The 22,378-nt window shown below is 50.3% G+C and overlaps 1 protein-coding gene across 2 annotated transcripts in view; it reads right to left on the bottom strand.

Moving 5' to 3' along the window:
* Positions 1-20,400, bottom strand: part of ANKS6 (ankyrin repeat and sterile alpha motif domain containing 6) — a 53,920-nt gene extending 33,520 nt beyond the window's left edge. The window contains exons 1-8 of one of the 2 annotated variants that reach the window (XM_027105391.1): positions 19,919-20,400; positions 12,131-12,627; positions 7,435-7,479; positions 6,527-6,731; positions 5,421-5,527; positions 3,227-3,375; positions 1,713-1,911; positions 882-931 (exon numbers count right to left, since the gene is read on the bottom strand). In XM_027105391.1, coding sequence (XP_026961192.1) covers positions 882-931; positions 1,713-1,911; positions 3,227-3,375; positions 5,421-5,527; positions 6,527-6,731; positions 7,435-7,479; positions 12,131-12,627; positions 19,919-20,271 — 1,605 coding nt within the window. In that variant the 5' untranslated portion in view covers positions 20,272-20,400. The remainder of the gene's footprint in view (positions 1-881; positions 932-1,712; positions 1,912-3,226; positions 3,376-5,420; positions 5,528-6,526; positions 6,732-7,434; positions 7,480-12,130; positions 12,628-19,918) is intronic. The other variant, XM_027105393.1, reaches the window with a different exon arrangement.
* Between the last annotated feature and the right edge of the window lie 1,978 nt (positions 20,401-22,378).

Genomic DNA, 22,378 nt, shown 5'->3' with positions numbered 1-22,378 from the left:
GGCCCCCCCCCCCCCCGTTGCGGAGCACAGGCTCCGGACGCGCAGGCTCAGCGGCCATGACTCACGGGCCCAGCCGCTCCACGGCACGCGGGATCCTCCCGGATCGGGTCACAAACCCATGTCCCCTGCATCAGCAGGCGGACCCTCAACCACTGCGCCACCAGGGAAGCCCAGGAAACTTCTTTAAAGACACCTGGCATGTGCCTATGGTCACCTCTTCTTCCCTCATCTTTCCTGTCAGCTGGAGTGAGGTAGTAATGGACAGAGCTCTGGCAGGCATCTTGGACCAAAAGGTGACCTTGGTAGTAGTAGCCATGGCTGGTAGACCAACAGGTAAAAGGAACCTAGGTCCCAAACTCTATGGAACAATAAACTAGTCTTGAACTTCACTTACTTGACAGAAATGTGATGCTGTCATATATTTATGCCAGTTATTTGGGGATTTTCTGTTACTCATAGCTGAACCTAATCCTGATACATCTCTAATTTATAGATGAGGAAACTGAGGCCTCTCTCAGGCTGGAAACATACCCTCCTCTTTGACTTCTCTCTCCTTGGCTTTCCGTAACCAAAAGGGTGAGTTCAATGTCACCCATCAATTCCTATGCCTACAAGGCCCCTGTCCTCAGTACTGCCTCCTTCAGAACATGATTGGGGATTACCTCTGGCTGCTAAGCACAAGCACAGCCTTACCTGCAATTCAGGGCTGGCATCTGTCCTGATTTCTCGGTGCCAGAGATATACCCACTGTTACACATTTTGATATCGACCCCATCTGTAACCACCACAGAGAAAGACAAACGCCTACATCCCTTCTTAGAAATCAATCCCCTAACGATTGGTAGAGACCTGAAATGCTTTTAGAAAAGCCCCACACTCACCATGGTTGTCAATAACACATCTTCCTTTTCTCCTCTTGTGCTCCCAGGACCTGAGAAACAAATAGAAGTTTCCTGAAATGACCCCACCCCCACCCCACAAAGAGTTCATGGCATGACAAGTGACCAGGTCAGCCTTCATCCTGGAAAACCAACTCTCCTGAGTGATTAAATACTTAATAATAATTGATATTCTATACCTGAATAGAAGGAAAGCACTTAAAAGGTATCTTAGAGTGTGTTTTCAGCTTTTCCGTAAACCACTGTCATGCTGGGTCAGACAGTGGTACCTCCAGCTCAATAGTCTGTCTCAAACAGTGGTGCCAAAGGATCTAGTCTGGGTGTGGGAAGTCTGACTGTTAGAAGGGATCTGATCTAATTGACGTCCCAATCAGTGTGGGAATCTCCTTCAGTGCCCTGGCAAAGTCATCCAATCTGTTGAATACCTCCAGTGGTGGGGAGCTCACTACCCCCAGCCCAACCCTAGTAATTCACTCTATTTCAAAACACTGTCAGTGCAAGACCAATCACATTCGGCAGGTGGGAAAATCGCTGATCGAAGGCAAGAGAGAGGCAGTGACTGGCCAGTGGTCTCAACAGGGCATGTGGGACAGGAGCCTGGGACTCGTGCCACCAGCTTCCCCATTCTACCACACTGACAGCAATTATGTCCCTTCTTTGCCAGACCAGCCACTCTGCCCCAGTGTCACATTCCAACAGCATCTCACCTCTGGCATCAGCCTAGGAGGTGGGACAAAGGGAAGAGGGTGAGGGCAAAAAGGTTCAGGGTTTGACCATTCTGGAAATTCTACCACACATGCAACTTCTTCTTACCATTGTCTTTGGTCGTGGGGGTCACGTCGGGGAGCCCAGAGCGGCTCGTCTTGTCTGGGGGGGGCGCCCTCATTGTGGAGTCCAGTGCTGGCTCTGGCTCATCACAGAAAGGCAATGGCTGGTTGCTGGACAGCCCACGGGGCAGTGTCTGCATCAGTTTGAGCTTCCGGAACCGATTGGACATTCGGTTCCACCAGGACTGCCAAGGAAGTGCAGAGCAGAGGTCATGCCCCAAGAACACCTAGCCCAGGGACAGTGACCACACTCCACACGTGCTTCCCTTCCCCTCTCCTGGGCCCACTGCGGGCATTACCAATCAACCATAGCACCCTTTCCCAAAAGCCATGGTTCTCTCTAAATCCTTCCTGACCCAGCCCTTAGGGGGCCTTTCCAATAGGCTGGAGTTGGCAGTGAACCCTATTTGCTAACCCTCCTCCAATCAATCTCCTTATTGCACAGATAGAGAAACACAGACCCAGGGATATCAATTTGCTCAATGTCTTACAGTCAAACAGGGACAGACAGGTGGACACAGAGGCAATACCAAACACCTTAACATCTATTACTGCATAACCTCCTTCCCCCTATTCCAGTAACAATGTGAGACGTGTCAGGGTGTCCACACCAACGCCTGGACCATCTGCTCCTGTAGTTGATGCCTTCCCACCTAAAGAGAGGACAGGTGCCACCCCTAGGGTGTCTACATAATCCCACGATAGCTCAGGGGTTACTGGCACAGCGCCAAAGGGAGGCTGTGAGAGCCTGGCCTACAGAGATGGCAGTGAGGCAGGAATGAAGAGATCTATGCAAACAACACTGTGAGGAAGAATCCAGGGGCCTGAGTGAGCGACGAACATGAGAAGAATGCTAAGTCTGCAGATCTGAGAAGGTGCTAGAACCCCAGCCAGGACAAGGGAAAAAATAATTTTGATTTCCAACAAGCAGAGCAGGGCTCGGAGGGTAAGAAATTCAAAGAGAAACATTCAGCTTGCAGTTTAGAAATAGGCAACTGGAGCTTGGTTTTGAGGTTTCCGGAAGAAGCTGACGGGGGTCTGTGGACCACAGGGAGATCCTAGAATGGTGCAATCAGCAAATACTTTCCACACTAAAGCACAGGCCACAGACAGATGGCCTGGAAGAAGAGGTGTTCAAGGTTGGCCAGCTCAGTACTACATCATGCAAAAAAAAATGTTTAAATTCCCTACATTTACAAATTGTGTCTCTGCATCAAAATCTGGGTTTCTAGCTTCTCCTGAAAAAGATGGGAACATGTGGCAACATGGACCCACATACTTGCAAAGCAGCGACTAAGGCCACTAAGTGGTTACGATCACCCCAGTTTTCCCTGGTCCCCACCGTTCCCTATTGCTCACCTCCAGCTTACTTCCTGCCCCTACTGGGCCCCCCACCCCAGCCTACACCAGCCCTGGTTAACAAGGAAGCGGCAAGCATCTCCCCGCTTCACCCATTCTGGCCTGGCTCTCTGACGCCATTTAAGACAAGAAAAGTCAAACCTTAAGTCCGCCTTTGTCATCAGGCAGCACTGGGACACTCCAGGGCTGTCGGACCTTCGAGTGGGGCGGGGGTGGTGAGTGGCTGGGCCGGCCTTTGTCTTTATTCACCTGCATGCAGACAGATGCCAGCAGTCGAACAAGTTCCGTGTCTATGGACACAAAAGGCAGCATTTTACCTGCAAATATGTCTGTCGGGCCATGGGGTGGGGGCCCAAGATGACCCCCATCAGCCTGAGAACTCAGCCCCACAGCTCCAGAGCCTGTGTTACTCCAGGATCAAGGCGTCCCTGCCCCTCCACTGGCTCTTCAAAAGGTGGCAAACAGGTGAGCAGGGCTTAACCCACTTAACCAGAAATAAAAGCCAGAAGTCCTGTCCTACCAGGAAGGCAGAGGGGTGGTGGGTTTAAAAAAGTACAGGCTCGGGACCTCCGTGGTGACGCGGTAGTTAAGAATCCGCCTGTCAATGCAGGGGACACGGGTTCGAGCCCTGGTCCGGGAAGACCCCATATGTTGCAGAGCAACTAAGCCCGTGCACCACAACTGCTGAAGCCCACGTGCCTGGAGCCCGTGCTGCGCAACAAGAGAAGCCACCGCAATGAGAAGCCCGTGCACCGCAACGAAGACCACTTGCAACTAGAGAAAGCCCGCACACAGCAACGAAGACCCAACGCAGCCAAAAATAAATAAATAAATAAATTTATTAAAAACAAATAATAAGTAAAATAAAACAGCTGTTGTTTAAAAAAAAAAAAGTACAGGCTCTACAGCCAGATGACTGAGGTTTGAATTCTGCCTCTGTTCCTCCCTGGCCATGTAACTGCAGGTAGATTAAGAGGTGACATTAGTACCACCACATAAAGGTATCTGGAGGATTTGAGGTAATTCCTAACATACAGTAAGTGCTTAAGAAAGGCTAAGTAGTATTAGTTATTATTAACTCAACTAGGCTATTGAAAAAACAACAAACAGGACTGAGAAGAAAATACTACCAACTATTAATATGCTTTTCTCTTGATGACTGTTTCCTTTTTTTCTCTCCAAGTGTTCAATAATAAGCATGTGTTTCTTTGAAAATTTCAGGCAAAAACTTCATTTGAAAACCCACTGGGAAAAAAAAAAATCCATTGGGGTAGATTGTTTTATTGGGAAAGGGAGTGGGGGAGAAGGGGGGAGCGGGAAGAGACACAGGGAAAGAGACGAGTCTGTCAGAGGAAAGCGTGTGTGGGAGGAGGCCGGGGTCCCCGGGAGACTGATCCTGAATGATGTGAACCCTAGCCACGAGAGGAGTGAGATCGCTGCACTTGGGTGGAGGGCCCTATCTCTCTAGCAGGGCTCAGGTCTTCCCAGACTCTGGGCTCCTCCCCTCTACAAGCAGCTCTGCTTCTCTTGCTGCTCTCCAAGGATACAACAGGACCAGCACGTATGTGTGATGTGTGGGGCCCGCAGGAGGGGAGGGTGGTGGGGGAGGTGATGCTGGCGGTAAGGAAGGGGCTGCCACCTCCACAGCTAAGGGAGGCCGCAGGAGTCCCTCCACCAGACACTGAGGAGGCAAAAGTCCTCCCCTCCACCGCCAGCTGCTGAGAATCCGGCTCAGGGCTCAGAGCCTGCGGGCCAGGAAGGCCTCCCAGCTTCTCCTGCTCTGGGCTGAAACTCCGGGGTCACAAGAGAGACAATAGGTAAGACAGACCCTGCCCCCTGAGCTGGCTAATTGGAAGCCCCAGGTCCCAGAGGAAGGCCTGTCAAAGTGGGGGAGGGTCTGAGGTGCCAGCTGGGGGCTTAGTAATGGCGACACCTCCAGCACAGGACCCTTGACCTGCAGCCTCCACCTACACAATTAAGCCATGGGGGTCACTGCTTACTCTGATTCTGCTCGTGAGAGGGGCCTGTTTCCTCCGGAGTCAATCAGTTTCTGGCTGGGAGCACAAATACCAATCTAGGATTTGTGCAGTCTGCCAAGGGCTTCCCTCCTGGAGACTCCCAGAAGGCTGGAGCCGAGAGAGGCCTCAGGGACTACCTGGTCCCAGCTCCACCCTCCTTGGGAGGAGTGAAGACTTGCCTGAGGCTGTGTGGGGAGCTCTGGGAGTCTGAGAGTGGCTTCCCCCTTGAATAAGCAAGTGCTTAATCACAGGTGATTATCTCAATTCCCAGCCAGAGAACCCGGCAGGCTTAAAACTCTTTTCCAGAAACAACCCACCAGGATCACTCAGCAGCATCACTAGGTCAAAGGCCGTGTACCCGTTTTTTGCACGAAGAGTGACATCGGCTCCTTGGTTTAGCAGGTATTTGACAATCTCCTTGTTCCTGTGGAAGAAAGAAAAAGCCAGAGTGAGACCCACTGAAAGAGAAATCATGGCCTTGCTTCTGGGCAACATGAGTGGTGGCTTTAACTACAGCATCTCTGCACCTGTAAAAGGGCTTGGAAAGCTGTGTCTCCCAGCCCTTGTTCCCTACACTGTGGCCAGCCATGACAGAAATCAAAGCCTGAGTGTTCCTTCCACAAACCAAAAACCAAGGGCTCTGCCCCAAAACCACTGGCCCCCAGGACCACATGCAGGCCCTGCCCCTCCAGCCCCAAATCAGGACTCCTGCAGCTGAAACATGAAGCCTCCCGCAGGCCAGGGTGTTTGATGTGGAAGTCTGAGGCCTATCAAATGAGGAAAGAAACCACTTCAAAAGGATGCAGGAGACTGCTCTGATCACCTGAAGCAGGACAAGGGTGGAGCCCCTAATTTGGAATCAGATCACTGAGCAGGTATAAGGCTGTATGCAGATCCCTGCCTCTTGGTCAAGCCCACCCCAAGGAGGAGGCATCCAGGAGGGCAGAGGGATGACTGGATGAGAAGGGATTCAGAAGCACCAGTCGACGCTGACGCCTATGCAAAACGAGGGCTAGGACAAGCCTCACCATCAGACGAGAAGCCAGTGGTACAAATGGCCGATGTTCATTCCCAACAGGGGCAACAGGGGGCTGCTATATACACCAATGTGAAACTCCAGAAGAACTAATCTGTTTGCTCAACTGAAACTTATCTTTCAGTATAAAACCTTCCTTCTGCATGGTTTCTCATGACCACAGGTGAAATTGTGTGCCAAGGCAACAGGAAATCTGGACACAAAGGGTAGGAATACAGGATAGACTGAGCCTGCGTGGCTTTTAGTCTTTTTTGAGTGCCTCAACATCGTCATAATTGGGGGGGGTGGGCTCATCTGTAGCATCTCGGTACCAGAAACCCATCAGGAATCCTCTTTCAGCCCGGGACATCTTAGCCTCCCCACTGAGGGAGTGGAGCTGGCACTGACCCGTGGTAGGTGGCCTGCATGAGGGCCGTCCAGCCATGCACGCCGTCCTGCTTGTCCACGTCAGCATGCCTCTCAACCAGTAGCTGCACCAGAGGCAGCTGCCCCATGACAGCTGCCAGCATCAGTGGGGTCGCCCCATCCCCATTAACCAGGTTCACGTGGTTGGGGTCTTCATCGGCAATCTCTTTGACCAGCTGGAAGTTTCCTGCAACAGAAGCAGAAGCAGAAGCAGAAGCCCTGGTGATCCGTGGGCCTGGCACTGCAGGATCATTTACCCAGTGGTTTCATGTAACAGATGTGCTAAGCCAGCCTCTGCACTGGGCTACGGGGCATCGCAGGGGCTACAAAGATGAGTCAGAGGTAGCCCGCACTCTCAAATCCTTCCGTCTAGGAGGGATGGAGGCAAGCACACGAACGGCTTTACCAAAAGACAGAAAATGTCACCGACATCTTAAAAGGATGGTGATGAAGGGCAATGAGCACGCAGAAGGAGAGCTCAGGTCTCCCTGAGAGGTGAGGATAAGGGCGAGCTTCCTGGAGGTGGGGTGTCTATTTCAGGAGAGGCAATATTAGGCTAAACAGCCCTTCATTACAAAGAGAGTGGAGCGGGTAGGTGGGCAGCCAGGCATTTTAGAGGTAAGTAAAAGCCAGGACATAGCCACAGGGTTTAGCCGGAGAGGCAGAGGGGGCCTGAGAGGGCAGTCTGGAACCTGTGTGTAAAACAGCATGACTACCAGACTCCAGGGTCTGAACCTCCCTGGGTGAAACTAGAGTCAGGAAACAACAAAATGCCTGTTTCTTTCTCAAATACTCTGGGTGGCCTTGGAAAGGACTATAAATATTAATTAGGTTGGAAAAAAATAGCACTGTATTCTTAAATATCCAAAAAGATTTTCTCAAGCGCTTACCCATTTTCAATGCATGGAAAATATCAGGTCGCCTTTTCTCCTCATCTGGGTAAACAAAGATTTTACAAGTTAACCACGGAAAGGTTTGAAACAACAGAAAAGTCACAAGGGTGTAATGACCCAGCCTAGCTTTAAAAATGATCTGCTTCTCAAAAGCAGTCTAATCAGAGACCTGAGATGACTCCAGCAGATCTTCTGGAAGGGCTATTGTCAGAGTGTCTGAAAATGCTTCAGACACAGACCGTGGGAGGTCATCTGGCCCAGAAAACATGAATGAGCAGACCATTTCCCGATCCCACAACTCACAAAGCAGTCATTTTTAGGCACTCCAAACTTTGGGATGGCCTTTCTCAGATAGAATGGAAAAGTACAGTCTTGGAAAAATCTGTATTCCTATGAAGATTTTAAAAAGAAACAATGATTCTTTTAGTCTAAAAACTAAATGTACAACCATGAGGTAATTCCAGAGCAGAGGACCCCTGAGACACTGAGCAGCTAATCCCAGAGGAGGTCATGGTCGTGGCCACCAGAAGAGCCAATGCTAATATTTGCTTTCCTTCCCAAATAAGCAGCCATCTGAATGATTCTGAAAGTCACCCCTACCCCAGACTTGCAGATGCAGCTCCCAGCAGGCGACTGCCCAACTGATGTCTTCGTGCTGGGCCTTGCTGCGCCCACCCAGGGCTAGCCCCTCCCTCATCTGCTCTCTGTCATCTTCCTCGAAGCTGGAGCTAGCGGGTACCCTGCTTCTTCCCGTCAGAAAGCATCCATCCTCATGACCAGGCTCTTCGCTGGTGTGCAAATGTAGGACTTCCTTTGACTAACTCCGGGGGGATGGAGCAGCTGCAGGAGGAAACCTGTGACTCTGGGCCAAATCCCTGGTCCAGATCAGCCCCCTCCGGCAGCTGGGAGGAAGGTGCAGCGTGGCACAAGGAGCACAGAGTCTGGAGTCAGAGTACCCGAATCTGAATGCATGTTTCCAGAGAGATCTGTCTCCTCATCATTAATATGGGGACAACACACTAACATGGGGACCATGTGGTTGTTGCAGGGGTGGATAATATAGATGGTAAAATGCTTCAGAAATTCTTAGGCTCTATTCTAAAAAAAAGAGCAATTTTTGTTATCTTTCCTAGTGACCAGCATCCACCCCAGAAAAGGTACTAGTTAACTCCAGGGCTCTTACAAGGAAGTATACACAGGGCCATGGAACCAAGTGTCTAATTTTGCCTTTGAAATACTATTAAGAAATGATACTGTGTTTTGGTTTCAAAAAATATGTCTCGTTCCTTTAAGTGTTTAAGAGTCTAATTTGCTGTGGGCCAGGGCCTTCTCATGCCAAGACCCTTTGACAGAAAAGAGTGTGTCACCTGGCCCTAGTGCTGGTTGCTAAGCAACCTTCTGGTGCAAATGAATCACTGACAGTCTAGTCTTACCCCAGGAAGCTGGGGCAGCTGTGCCTGATGCCCAGTGACCCTGGGCTGGTCCTTTCCTCACTCCAGGCTCCAGTTTTTGCATGAGTATCAGAGCAACTCCAGGGACCCTTCCATAGCCCAAGGAACAACCACAGTGGGGGTGGGGAGGGTGTCACAAGGACAGTTACAGCCTCAAAGATATCCTGTCCTGCAGCTAATGCAAGGGAGAGAGCTGGGGATCTCCAAGGCCCCGATGCGGGGTGGATTTCTGGCATTTCACAAAAAAAGCTGGGACCTAATGTTATTCACTTAATAATCTGTCATTATTAGTAACACAGCCTTTGCCCTTGCTGTTGTCCTACCCGAAGGCTCTTCCCTGAGAGGCCGCATGGAACACTTCCTCAGCTCCTGCAAGTAGGCTGAACTCTCACCTCAAGGGGGCCACCCAACGGCCCTATTTCAAACGATGGCCTGTATCGCCCCAACTCCACTGCTCCCACACCCTCCACCTCGCCCCTGTTTGTTTTCTTCCCCACCATGGTACTTCCATCTACCGTACTATGTAACTTATTTTATTTAATATGCTTATTTCCTGTTTCTTGGCTGTCTCGCCTACAGAGGCCAGCGTCCTCAAGCGCAGGGATTAGGTCTGATTTGTTTGCTGGTGCCTAGAACAGTGCCTGGTACATAGTAGGCACTCAAGTACTTGCAGAGTAACGGAATGAATGAATGGTCAATAAAAATCCATTTTGGTAGCTTCCACTCACTGCTCTTTATGTGCCAGGCACTGGGGTATGTATTTTACAGGCATTATCTTACCACAGCTCATAGGACCTCACAAGGTAAGTGCATTTATTATGGCTGTTTTATGAAAGAGGACACTGGAGTGCTGGAGGGACAATGAATACAACAAGGTCGCCCAGCCACAAAGTGGGAGAGCTGAGCCTCAAACCCTGGTCTGCTCGATGGGGAAGTCTGCTCGTAACCATGACCCGGTCCCATCAAATAGAATGACTACGGTAACAGGGGTGAGGCAGCTGCCAGCATCTCTCACGTGCTCCCTCTGGGCTGGGATGACCTCACTTGATTGTTACAGCAGTCCTGTGAGGCAGGGGGTACTCCCGTCACCCACTTATGGATGACGAAACAGAAGCTTAGAGAACGCAGGCAGCTGGTCCAAGGTCCCTTGGCCAGCACAGGCAAGGCTGGGTGGATCCTGGTAGAGGGTGACCTTGGGCACACCCACCACTGTGTCTGCCCCGCCGCACCTTGAGGAGATGAGGGCATCGCCTTCCCAGGGTGCCAGGGCAGTCCCTAAGGAGGCACGTGGGGAGCTAAGACCCCAGAACGCCGGCTGGGGGAAATCTGAGGAAGGAGGAGAATAAGCAGTACGAGAGGCACAGCTCAGTGGCTACAGGCAGGGTGCAAGTTACAGACTGTCGACTTCTAGGGTGGAGGCCTTGAGCGAGTTGCCTGATCTCCCTCACCTGCAACATGGCTGAAGCCAACCTCCCCGGGGTGGGGGTGAGGTAAGAGTCTGCCTATTGGCAGAGCAGGGACATGAGAAGGCAGTTCCCGTCCCGATCTTGGCTACAGAGACAAACGGAACCAAAGCCTTTAAAGGAGGGCAGCAGCCTTGCGTCAAGGAAAATACCCTGTGTGAGGCTGGAGCCCTACCTTCCAACTGCAACTCTTCCCCAGGGCCTAACACTGAACTGCTATTACATTCTAGCCCAAGGGCTCACACCCCAGAGGCCAGCTTATTTTCTGCTCATGACCACCTGGTAGTTGTCATTAACCCCATTTTACACAAGAGGCAAAGGAAGGCTCAGAGAGAGTTACAAGCATGCCCAGCTCCCAGCGGCCCTACAAGTGCTCCAACTGGGCGGAGTCACATCCCCGTGCTCTTCCCATGGATTCCCTCGCCTTCTGAGTGTCACTCAGCTTCTAACCGGTATGTGACCTTTGACCAGCCTCTATTCCTCCCTGGACCTCACTTGTCCAATCTGCACAAAGTAAAGAGGTCTCCTGGCTCCAGATAGGCTTTCCTAAACTTTACTTCTTTTTCCTTTCTGTTTGGCGTTCTCTTCATTTTCGCCATCTCTCTGTTGTTACGGGGTTTTTCAACATGTTTATTTCAGAGTATTTTGACCCGACAGTGTATTTCTAATAAGCATTTCCCAAATGTGCAGCATCTTTTAATTGATGGAACTTTTTTTTAATTGACCATTTGAATTTTTTTTTAATTGAAATGTAGTTGATTTACAAAGTGATTGACAGGACTACTGCGTATTCTTTGGATGGTTCAAACCTTTCAACACTTTCAAGTCTTTTTAGCCTGTCTGTCTGATGACCTTTTCTTCCAATTTTTACCTTTCGGTCCTACGTGCTCACATGCTGCAGCCCAGCCTTACAGCCCAGGTCGTCTCAGGCCTGCCACTGAAATCAGAGCATCACAGACAGAGGGTATTGAGGCCGTGTGACTCTGCATTACACAATTCTACTGCACATGATGAACTAGAGGTTTTGAAACATATGTCTTGTAGCAGATTTGCTAAGGATTGTTTAGACATCTCTTTAAGTGCCAGAAAGATGGCAAGTTTAGACATCTCTTTAAGTGCCAGAAAGATGGCAAAAAGAAAAAAGAAACAGGATACACTAATAGGTGTTGAAAAAACACAACAGAAAAGGAGGCTAAATTTTATGTGAATTACTCTCTGGGCACTGGTCATTGGCAACTGAGGTTAGGCACACTGTTCTAGAGCAGGGGTTGCCAAACCACCTCTGTGCCTGTTTTTAGAATGATGGTTTTCCTGGTCACAACCCCACCCACTCCTTGACATATCACGTAGGCTGCTTTCATTCTAGCAGAACTGAGTGGTTACGACAGAGATTGTGTGGCCCACAAAGCCTAAAATACTATATTTATTATCTGGTCCTTTACAGAAGTGTGCTGACCCATTCTAGAAGGATCTTAGAACCTCCTGCACCAGAATCATCTGGTTAGGAAGGAGGGGCCTTGCTGTGCAGGTTTCCAGGCTCTTCTGAGAGCTACCAAATCACTCTCTGGAGGGAGGGTGGGCCAGGAACCTGCACGTGGCAGGCACCCCTGCCTGATTCTCCCCCACGGCACATCTTAAGTCCCACTACCCCGCAGGCTGCGATTTCCACATGCCCTTCTGTTTGGACACCCCTCGGCGTTTGCCATTTAAACACAATCTGGGGTCCTCTGTGAGGCCATGGCGGGACGAGGGGGTAGTTTAGCGGTGGCGCAGCCTGACCTGTCTTGGGTCTGACAGTGGTCAGCGGGTCCAGGTAGTCTGCAAGGTCCCTGTACTTGCGGTCAAGTGCGACCTCGAAGGCGGTCTTCTCCAGCACGCTGAGGTGGTCCGGGTTGGCCCCCTTCTCCACCAGCTGCTGGGCCGTGCCAAGCCTCCCGAGGAGTGCTGACAGCATCAGCGGGCTCCAGCCCACAGTGCGGGCCGCGTGGTTGGGGTCTGCACCCCACTCCATCAGCAGACGTACCACAGCCTCATGTCCGTGCTGGATTGCGGCCATCAGGGCCGTGACGTCCAGGAGCTCGTCCCTGCCGTCCCCCGCCTGCTCGCCTGAGGGTTTGTGATGGTCCACAAAGGCACCGGCTTCCAGGAGCAGCTTCACCACGCCCAGGTGGCCACCCCGAGAGGCCACGGTGAGCACACTGGCCCCCAGCCGGTTCTGGGCATTGACATCAGCCCCGTGATCCAAAAGGAGGTGTGCCACGCTCACATGTCCAAATCTGCCAGGAAGATGGACAATTAGTGACACTCAACATGGGGCAGTGATGAGGAGACAGCTCATGTAATCATTTAGTTATTAACTATTGAATCATTAACTATTAAAGTTGTAATAGCTGCTTATAATCAAAGGCCTTCTTCTGCTGCCAGGCACTGTGCTGGCCCTGCATACACACCATCACAAAGGCAAGCCACTGCCCTGTCTAGTTTCCAATCCAGCTCTGCCACCCACTAGCTGCATTACCTGGAGAAAGAATTTTAGCTTCTTCGTGCCTTCATTTCCTCATCTCTAAAATGGGGATATGATTATATCTACTTCAAGGGCTGTGGAGGATTAAATGAGTTAATATATATAAATATAAAACATACATAAAGCACCTAGAACAGTGCTTGACCAAAGGAAGCACCACATAAATGTTAGCTATTACAATTGTAATCATTTAAACATTTTACACCACACAACAGGCCAAGGTCACCCAGCTGGTGAGAGGTGGCCACAGGGTCAGAGCCCAGGTCTGTCTGAATCCTGCTGCCCTCCCGCTTTCCCCTACACCACGCTGCTTCCCACATCGCAGAGAGTTCGTGTGATTCTGCTTCAGAGCTGGGTAAGCTCCCTCTCTGTGTTCTCATTCCCCACAGGCAGGGCCCATGTCTGACTCACGTCTACCCTTCCCAGCCCCAAACACACATGCACAGAAGGTCCTTCGAGATGAGACAGCGGACCCCATGCCAAGAAGTGTGGCGTAGCTGTGGTCAGCAGAGGCGGGCGGGGGCACCTCTCGCCAGAGGCCTGCTGCCACCTTCTGGCTGGAATGTCCCCTGCTGGCGGCTGAGAATCTGATCTGGGCCAGACCCTCTCCAGGGAAGCTTGAGCGACTGCCTGGCTGGGACGCTGGGGAGACAGACACGCACCCACCAACTCTAATACCAGGAAGAGGAAAACAGATGCCTTTTCCCAGCAAAATTTCTTCCTTCGTCTGCCGCCAGAGGGCAGAAGAGTTCTGTTTTGCAGCGTTTGGGGTTGGCGCAATCTTTCTGGGCTCAGAGCTGGAAGGAGCCTTGGACTAAAAGGAAAGAACAACAAGAAGAAAGGGGCCGGCGGCGCCAGGTTTTACAAGACCATAATGCCGGCATGAGGTCTGCATCTGCGAGGCAGCTTTTACAATGAATCTCTTGTGGCGTTCCCCTCCTTTACGGAAGCGGTTTTGTGCTTCTTCTAAACCCAGGGCCTCCCTCCTCCCTGTGGAGGCAGAGCCAAGGTTGAACTCTGTTTTGAACTTACAAATACCTTCTGGGATGTGAACCTGAACAGCACCGGGTCACTCAGCCTGCGGAGCTCGGAGGGAGAGCTTGGTGAACTGGCTTCCCCAGCTGCAGGGGAACTGGGCCTGTCTGGCCTCTTCTCCAAGAGTGGACCGAATCTGGCAAAAACGTGGAGAGCTGCAACCCCAGCCTGTCTCCCTGCCCATTCTCCATAATGATATTCCGCAAACCTAAATCTCACGGCCACTCCCCCACTTCCCGAAAAGGCCTGCCAACTTTGTCAACCTTACTTCCTCCCAACTCCCACACTGTACTGCCACGCTCACCTGCACTCAGCAGTTATACTCCTCCCATGCCTCTGCCATCCTGCCTTTCTGACCAGAGTACCCTCCTGTCCTTGTCTACGGGTCTAAGCACACCCGTTATCCTGCTGCAGGATTCAGCTCAGATCTCACCTCCTCTGAGCAGCTTCCAGATCATCTCCCCACATCAGTTCAGGTGTCCCTCAATTGAACACACACAATCCCCTGTCCTCACCCCTCCTGATGTACCTGGGCCCTCCTTCTATAACTGTGTCTTCCTGTTAGACTGTGCACTCTCCAAGGACAAGACCCACAGTGGAGCTCAGTAAATTTTGTCGAATGAGTGAGTGAATGAACAGTTGGCATAACCACACAGAGGCTGGTCCCCAGACAGGCAACAGAAATGGCCGAAGAACTGGTGTATCCTCCGTTGGAGTAGATAACTTTAAAAGATTACCCTATTTAGGGACTTCCCTGGTGGTCCAGTGGTAAAGAATTCGCCTTCCAAGGCAGGGGACGCAAGTTCGATCCCTGGTCAGGGAACTAAGGTCCCACATGCCGTGGGGCAACTAAGCTCGCGCCCCACAACTACTGAGCTCTTGCGCCTCAACGAGAGAGCCCATGTGCCATAAACTACAGAGCCCATGCGCTCTGGACCCCGCACGCCACAACTAGTGACAGAAAACTCGCACGCCACAACTAGAGAGAAGCCCACACGCCGCAAACAAAGACCCCACATGCCACAACTAAGACCCAACGCAGCCAAAAATATTTTAAAAATTTAAAAAAGATTTCTCTATTTAGTTATCAAGCATGAGATAAAATCTAGCATAATCCCTGACAGCAGATAACAGATAAAAATCCTGTTTTTATCTATTGGATTTTAGTAAGCCCTGAGATAAACTGATAATGCCTATTTCACAGATGAGGAAACTGAAGATTACAATGGAAAGCAATAATCCAGAATCTCTCAATTTGGAAGCCATGGAGTCAAAACTTGAACCTAGACCCTAAAATCCCAAAGCCCACTTTTTCTGGTAAAACAAACTCACAAAGGAGGAAAAGCGCTTAATTTGAGCAGAAATGCTGACACTTGGAATGCTTTCTGAACTCGTGAGTAGCCCAAGAGGTCATTCAATTAGGCTGAAAATATAAAAGGATTCAATGAAGGCTGAGATAATTTTGTGGATGCTAAGCTTCTAATAGGTAATTACTGAAGATAGGGAAGCTCAGGGCTTTCTGAGCAGCTGCTATGATTACCAATTAATTTCAGCAATTAACACCTGTATTGAAAGACCTGGCACACACTCCCACTCTCAAAGCACTGGGCTGAGAGGCCAGCTCTGCCACGCTGGCAGGCGGAAAAGTGAAGGGCAGAAGAAGGAAAGTAAGGAAGCCAAGGGTGAAATTAGAGCCAGAGTAAACACCATATAAGCTGTCCCTTTAGTGTTTAGCAAATTTGGCAAGTGGCTTCCTTGTGGCCAACACCAAGAGGAAAATGGTGAGTTACAGGATTCATGGCTGAGAGCAGAGGCTGGGAGCATAGGCTCTGGAGCACCTGCCTAGGTGTGAATCTGACTCTGTCTCTTACTAGCTGTGTGGCCTTGGGCAAGTAACCTAACTTCTCTGAGCCTCAATTCTTTATCTGTAAAATGGGGAAGGCAACAGTACCTACTTCCTCAGATTCTGTGTGGCCTGAATGAGTTAATTCATTTGAAGTACTTAGCACAGTGCTTGACACAAACTAAGTGCTCAACAAAGGTTATCATTTTAAGAATAGGAAAAAAAACATGAATGAAACCATCTCTGATGCTAAAACACTCACAAGAGACCAAAGTGCAGTCCAGGCACAGGGCCTCTGATGGTCCTGATCCAATGACGAGCTTTGGAACACAGAGAGCTGGGAAGATAAATAGATGCTCACTTCATTGAAAGTGGTGGCTGCCAGGAGCACCATCTCTGAGGCCTATCTACTTTCAAGGAGAAAGAGCACAGGACTGGAACGTGTCGGCACACAGCCACGTGCTTGGCCGTCCTGACTCAAGGGTCAGACAAACTGTGTATCCTTTAGGAAGTCTCCCTACATATTATTCCTCAACACTGAGCTCTTGATGCAGGTTAGGCAAGCGAATGCTTGAGCACAAGCCAGCACAGACAGTCCAGATGGTCAGTATCACAAACTGATGTACAATAAATTTTAAAGTACCCAGGCCCTGTCTAGGCTCAGCTAAAGGTTGAGTCAATTCTCATCATCTCATAGGACTATCCCATTCTACCATAGTAAATTAGAGAGTATGTCATAGCTAACGCTTCCAAAATAGCACCTGTAAGATAAATGGAGGAAAAAAGAGGAACGTAATTAGTCCAGAGCCTTTCGATTTGCAAGTGACAAAGTCAGGACACTTGGACCACAAATTCCAGCTCTTTTTACAATACCAACTTGTAGAGAAGAAGGAAAATCCTCTAAAAATGTTAAATTATTAGTTAGCAGAGTTCAGCTTAATTCTTCTGAGTCTCCTGTCCCATCAAGGTTAAATTTCATTAGATGAAATTAATCAGATGACTTTGACCATCCTGCAGAACTTGGTTAGCAGCAAAAAACTGGTGATCAGGGTCTTTGAGACACCCTACAGCAAACCAGGTGCTGCAGACATAAATCTCACTCAGCAAGGCCCCCAGGGCTCACTAAGGGTTCCTCGGTTCCAGGTGGGAGTTCAGAGATTAGGTGCGCGTCAGTGGCTCCCAAACCTACCATGTGGGAGAATCGTCGCCGGGGAGCCTCGTGTCACACAGAGTCCCTGTCCCTCCCCTGGGTCTTCTGAATCACAATCCCAGAAAGGGAACTCAGGGATCTGATTTGGAAAAGCGTCCCAATGATTCTGATGTACGGCCAGGTTTGGGTGTCACTGACAAAGGTGACCAGCTATAATGTGGGAGTGGTGGGCACTACCGCAGAGGCCTGCCCAGGGCTGAGAGACCAGAGAACAGGGGGGATATCATGGCAGGCTTCCCAGAAGAAGCTAAGCTGGGAGGAAGTGGGGGCTTCACTCACTGAGGGGAGAAGGGGAAGAAGAGGTTTCCAGTACCTGGTTGTGGTGAGGACTCTGCGGCTGGACTCCCCAAATCTGCTGACTAGCTGAATGCTCATGAGCAGATTTTGTAATGTCAAATTCTCATTCATAAAGTGGAGACGAAATTTTTGGCACACAGTAAATGCTCAATAAACGTTAACTTAAAAAAACAAAAACAAAGAACATGCAGGGAGACACAAGAGAAGGCCTGGATGATATCATCTTGGCCTGAATTTAGGAAGCCAGGGGGAAAGAAGAAGAGAGGATTTGGGAAGAGGTCCGAATGTGAGAGCCTCAAATGCCATGGTAAGGGCTCTGACTAGGGGAGCTATCACAGGAGAGGCACAACCAAACATTCATTTCAGAAAGATCTGGAAGCTCTGCAGAGGATGGATTACAGAAGGCACACCTGGAAGAAGAGACAGCAGTGGGAGGCCACTTATAAATGTGTGGCCTGGACTAACGCAGAGGGGAAGAGAGATGCTAAGGCCTAGACGGGTACTTGGTTGAGGACCTACCTGGAGTTTTAAAGCCTGGAAGAGTGGATGGGGCCACTAAGAGAGACAGGGAACCTCAGAAGTAAGGCCCATAGCCCAAAAGGTTTTATGGGCACCCCAGACTGCTCCGGGCAACAAATCAAGCTTCTTAAGACAAGGAGTCCCAACACACTGATAGGTGCATAAAACACTGCGTTACCCATGTGAATGGGCAGCCCAAGTGTTACAACTGGGATGCGTTACCTAGGTGTGTTTACAGACTGAAATAAATACCCAAGGGCTAAGGAATGGTTAAGCAAACCACAAATGGTTAAGTAGTGCCCATGGATGGAATATCACACAGCAGTGGAAAACGATATATTTAACGACGGAAATAATGCAGAGTAAAAATTTTCCAGAAATACAAATTAAACTAGAACAACCATGTAACACTTGGAAATGAACTCAGAAATGAAATATAATCGGGTCACAATGAGAAGATTATGGGTAAGAATGTTGTGATTTCAACGCCTTTTAGAAAAACAAATGGCTCATACATATGGAAAGATGTTTCATTTCACTCAGTTTAACAAATGCAAGTCACGGCCACGCTGAGATATTTTTCACTCATCAGACACAAAAATTCAAAAGTTTGATAATATACTCTGTTGGAGAGGCTGCAGGAAAAAAAAGGCACTCACATACACTGCTGCCAGGAGGGTAAACTGGTTAATACTACTGTGGTCAACAGAATAATGGGCTCCCTAAAGATGTCCACATCCTAATCCCCAGAACCTGTAAATATGTTAGGTTTCGTGGCAAAGGGGAAATTAAGGTTGCAGATAGAATTAAGGTTGCTAATCAGCTGACCTTGAGATAGGGGAGATTATCCAGGTGGGCTCAGTGGAATCACAAGGGTCCTTTAAACGTGGAAGAGGGAGGCAAAGGAGGCAGAAGATGTGATGACGAAGCAGGGGTTGGAGTGATGTGATTGCTGCTGGCTTTGTAGTAAGTTGTTACAGCAGCCATAGGAAACTAATAAACCTGTATGGAGAGCAATTCGGCAATATCCATCAAAATTACAAATGACTTCTGTTCCCTCCTTGGGGAATTTCTCCAAGAAACTGGGTGGGACCTAAGTAGTTGGCTGACAGGAGTGAGAGACTTCACTGTATATCAGAGTTTCTTTATACCAGAGTTTCAAGTCCGGTTCATCCTACTTCCTGAGTACATCTCAAACTCATTGCTTTGCTCTCACACCGCCATCTCTGCTCTGGTCCAGGACACCAACACCTCTTCCTGGATTGCTGCAATCCCCTCCTAACCAGCCTTTCCGATTCTAGCTCACCCCTCCAATCCATCCTCACGGTGCAGTGAAAGTGATCTTTGAAAACATAAATCTCATTCTGTCAGTTGCTCTGCCTAGAAACTTCCATTACTTCCCAGTGTCCTTAGGATAGCTCACCTTTCGCAGCCTTGCCACGGTGCATCTCCCACTACTCCCAGGCTCTCCCAGCCACAACATCGTTCTAGCAGTCCTACCAATGCCTATTTCACTTTGGTTTCCAAACCTTTGCACGGGTCTCCTATCACCCCATTCCCACCTTCCACTTCTTCCGTCCAGGTCAATTCTTAGGTATCCTTAGGTCTCGACTTGAATACATACATCATCCTTACCAGAAACCTTCCCCCGCTTCCTGAAACTGAGTCTGCTCTCCAAAAGCTCCCCCAATTTTCCCCGTGAAAGCTGTTCCTTTACCTGGCCTACCCAATGGCATGTGAGCTGCTCCAGTGGGAACTTTACCTGGGTACCGCAGCATCCCGAACGCCAAGCTAGGGTTGGTAGGTAGGTTCTTAGAAAACCCTTGTTGCCAGAAGTAATAAATGGACATCACTAAGGTTCTAAGTCTCTAAGATTCTATTTGCTGTCTCCAGATTGTGTTTTGAAAGGCCAATGTTTCTAAGATTCGGATTTTACTTTATTAAAAAGAGCGTCCACTTCTCGTCGTATCCCAAGCTACTCAAAGTTTACCATTCCAATTCTCTCGAACCAGTCCTTCACTCTTTACCTCCCGGGGCATCTGCGGGGGGCCACCGGGCAGGTCCGGCCGCCTGAGCCCGCCCGCGCCCCGTGGGCCGCTGGACACCACCCCGGATCCCCCGGCGCCCCGGACCCCTCACCTGGCCGCCTGCATGAGCGCGCTCCAGCCGTAGTGGTTGCGGCTGTTGACCGAGGCGCCGCGTCGCAGCAGGAACCGCACCAGCTGCTCATGGCCCCCGGCCGCGGCGAACTGCAGCGCCGTGTTGCCCGCCTCGTCAGAGCAATCTACGGGCACCGGCGCTCCGGCCGCCGACCCCGCCCCGGGCCCGGACGCCTCGGGCCCCGCCGGCTCCGCGCCCGCCTCGGGCTCCGCGCCGCGCTCCGCCGGTTCCGCAGTCCCCGGCTCCAGCAGCCGCCGCGCCGTCTCCGTGTCGCCCTGATCGCAGGCGCGCAACAGCAGCTGGAAGGCCGGGGGCAATCCGCCCTCCCCCATCGCGGCCAGCGGCCCGCGTCCGTCTGCGCCGCTGAACCAGCCGGCCCCGCCCCCGGATACCGCGCGCCGGCGCCCCCTTCCGCCCGCGCGCGCGCCTACTGTGTGCCGGCCGCGTGAGGAGGGCCGGGCCGCGCGCCTACTGTGTGCCGGACGCGCGCCCAGGGCGAGGGCACGCCTCAATCGCCGGCGTCGGGGGCGGGGGTGGGGGCGGGGGCTGGACAGCGGGTTCCGGGAAGTTTCGAGCTGCGTCCGCCGCCGAGCTCCCGAGGTTACCTTTGCGTTCTGGGCGCCCGCTTGCGGCCCTCCCCGCTGCTCCGGATACTTCCCGCCGCGTGCGGAGGTCCGAGCGGCCGTCCCAGCCCTCCTCACGTTGCGAGCTCCCAACCACTGGGCCAGGGTCTGAGTCCACGGGCTCACGGGCCTGGCCTGTGGCACGCGCCGCTGACCCCTCCGGCACCCGGCACTAACCTGGCGCCTCCGAAATGGTCGTTGACTGAATTAAGGAACAGATGCGTCCACTCTGTCCTCGCAGAATGTCCTGCCGGGCCATCAGTGCCATACTTGTCTGGGACGGGCGTTAGGCCTACAATCACCTCCTGTACCTTCATCTCTTTTCGTCAGTGGTTCTTGAAGCAGCACCGTCTGGGACATTTTACAAATGAACATTTTCTCATCCCACCCAGACCTACTGAATAGGAAACCGAGTATGGAGCCCAGCCACCGGTATCTTAGCAAGTTCTCCAGGTGATTCTGAGGCACGTTAAAGTTTGAGACGCACTGTTTGATACTTAACAGCAGTGCTGTCAGCCGCGGGGAAGGGCCGAGATGATCACCCCCAATTTACAGAGGAGGCACCTGAGGCTTAAAGAGGATGTGTCTTGCTAAAGCCCACACGACTGTCGTGTGGGAGAGCTGTGACTAGGACCCAGGTCTTCTGACATATAGTCCAATTCTCTTTCTACTCTCAACAAGTATTTATTGAGTGACTACTGTGTGCCAGGCACTGTTTTAGGCCCCAGAGAAGATGCAAAATAAAATCCCTGCTGTCCTGGACCTGACAGTGGAAAGAGGCTGTAAATACACAAACAAGTAAGTAACTTGTACGTCAGATGGTGATGAGTGTTATTAAAACAATAAATAGAACATAAAAGAATCCAAGTAAATGGGTTAGAGGATGGGATGTTATTTTATAATAGGTTGGGTAGAAAAGATATCACTGAGAATGTGACATTTGCAAAGAGACCTGAAGGAATTGAGCAGTCAAGTTATGCTAACATTTGGAGAGAGTGCAATCCAGGCGGAGGGAAAGAGAAAGATTCTAACGAGAGCAGCCCTGCCAGCCAATTGCTTTACACTACGTTCTCATCGCGATAACAGACTTAACATTCTGATCTGGGGTAATTGGTTTCCACAGACTGTGAGCTATGGTCCCAAAGCCTAGCAAAAAGCTAGACATATGGTAGGTGCTAGGTCATTTAACTTGACTGTTAAATGACTAAGTCTAGTATATAGAATTATAATACAGAACAAAACTTGATGAGGGCATGAGGAAGGAATAAGGGTCATGGCTTTGGCAGATCAAAGATGGTAATGCCCTTCGGATATGGACCGGCAGGGCTGGAAGATAAGGTCTTCTAGGCGAAGGGTAAAATGAGGAAAAGTCTCGAAAGTACACAGGGTTCAGGCTGCAAAATGCTTCAGTGCTAGAGATTTATTCTGTGAGTAATGGAGAGTCATGGCAAGTGTTTGAGTGTGTGAGATTCAGTAATAGAGCTAATCATTTCGGCCATGTGGGAGGTGGCATATCTCAGAGATATTGCGGGTTCGGTTCCAGACCACTGCAATAAAGTGAGTCATGCAACTTTTTGGTTTCCCAGTGCATGTAAAATTTATGTTTACACTATACTGTAGTCTAGTAAGTGTGCAATAGTCTTTAAGAAAACAAACAAGGTAAATACCTTGTCAGATGGTGATGAATGTTATTAAAACAATAAATAGAACATAACAGAATCCAAGTAAATGGGTTAGAGGATGGGATGTTATTTTATAATAGGTTGGGTAGAAAAGATATCACTGAGAATGTGACATTTGCAAAGAGACCTGAAGG

This window comes from Aethalodelphis obliquidens, unplaced genomic scaffold (genome assembly GCF_003676395.1).
Source record: "Aethalodelphis obliquidens isolate GAN/ISIS:26980383/991018 unplaced genomic scaffold, ASM367639v1 scaffold7, whole genome shotgun sequence".
Taxonomy (NCBI): domain Eukaryota; kingdom Metazoa; phylum Chordata; class Mammalia; order Artiodactyla; family Delphinidae; genus Aethalodelphis; species Aethalodelphis obliquidens.
This window is presented reverse-complemented; position numbering and strand designations above follow the sequence as displayed.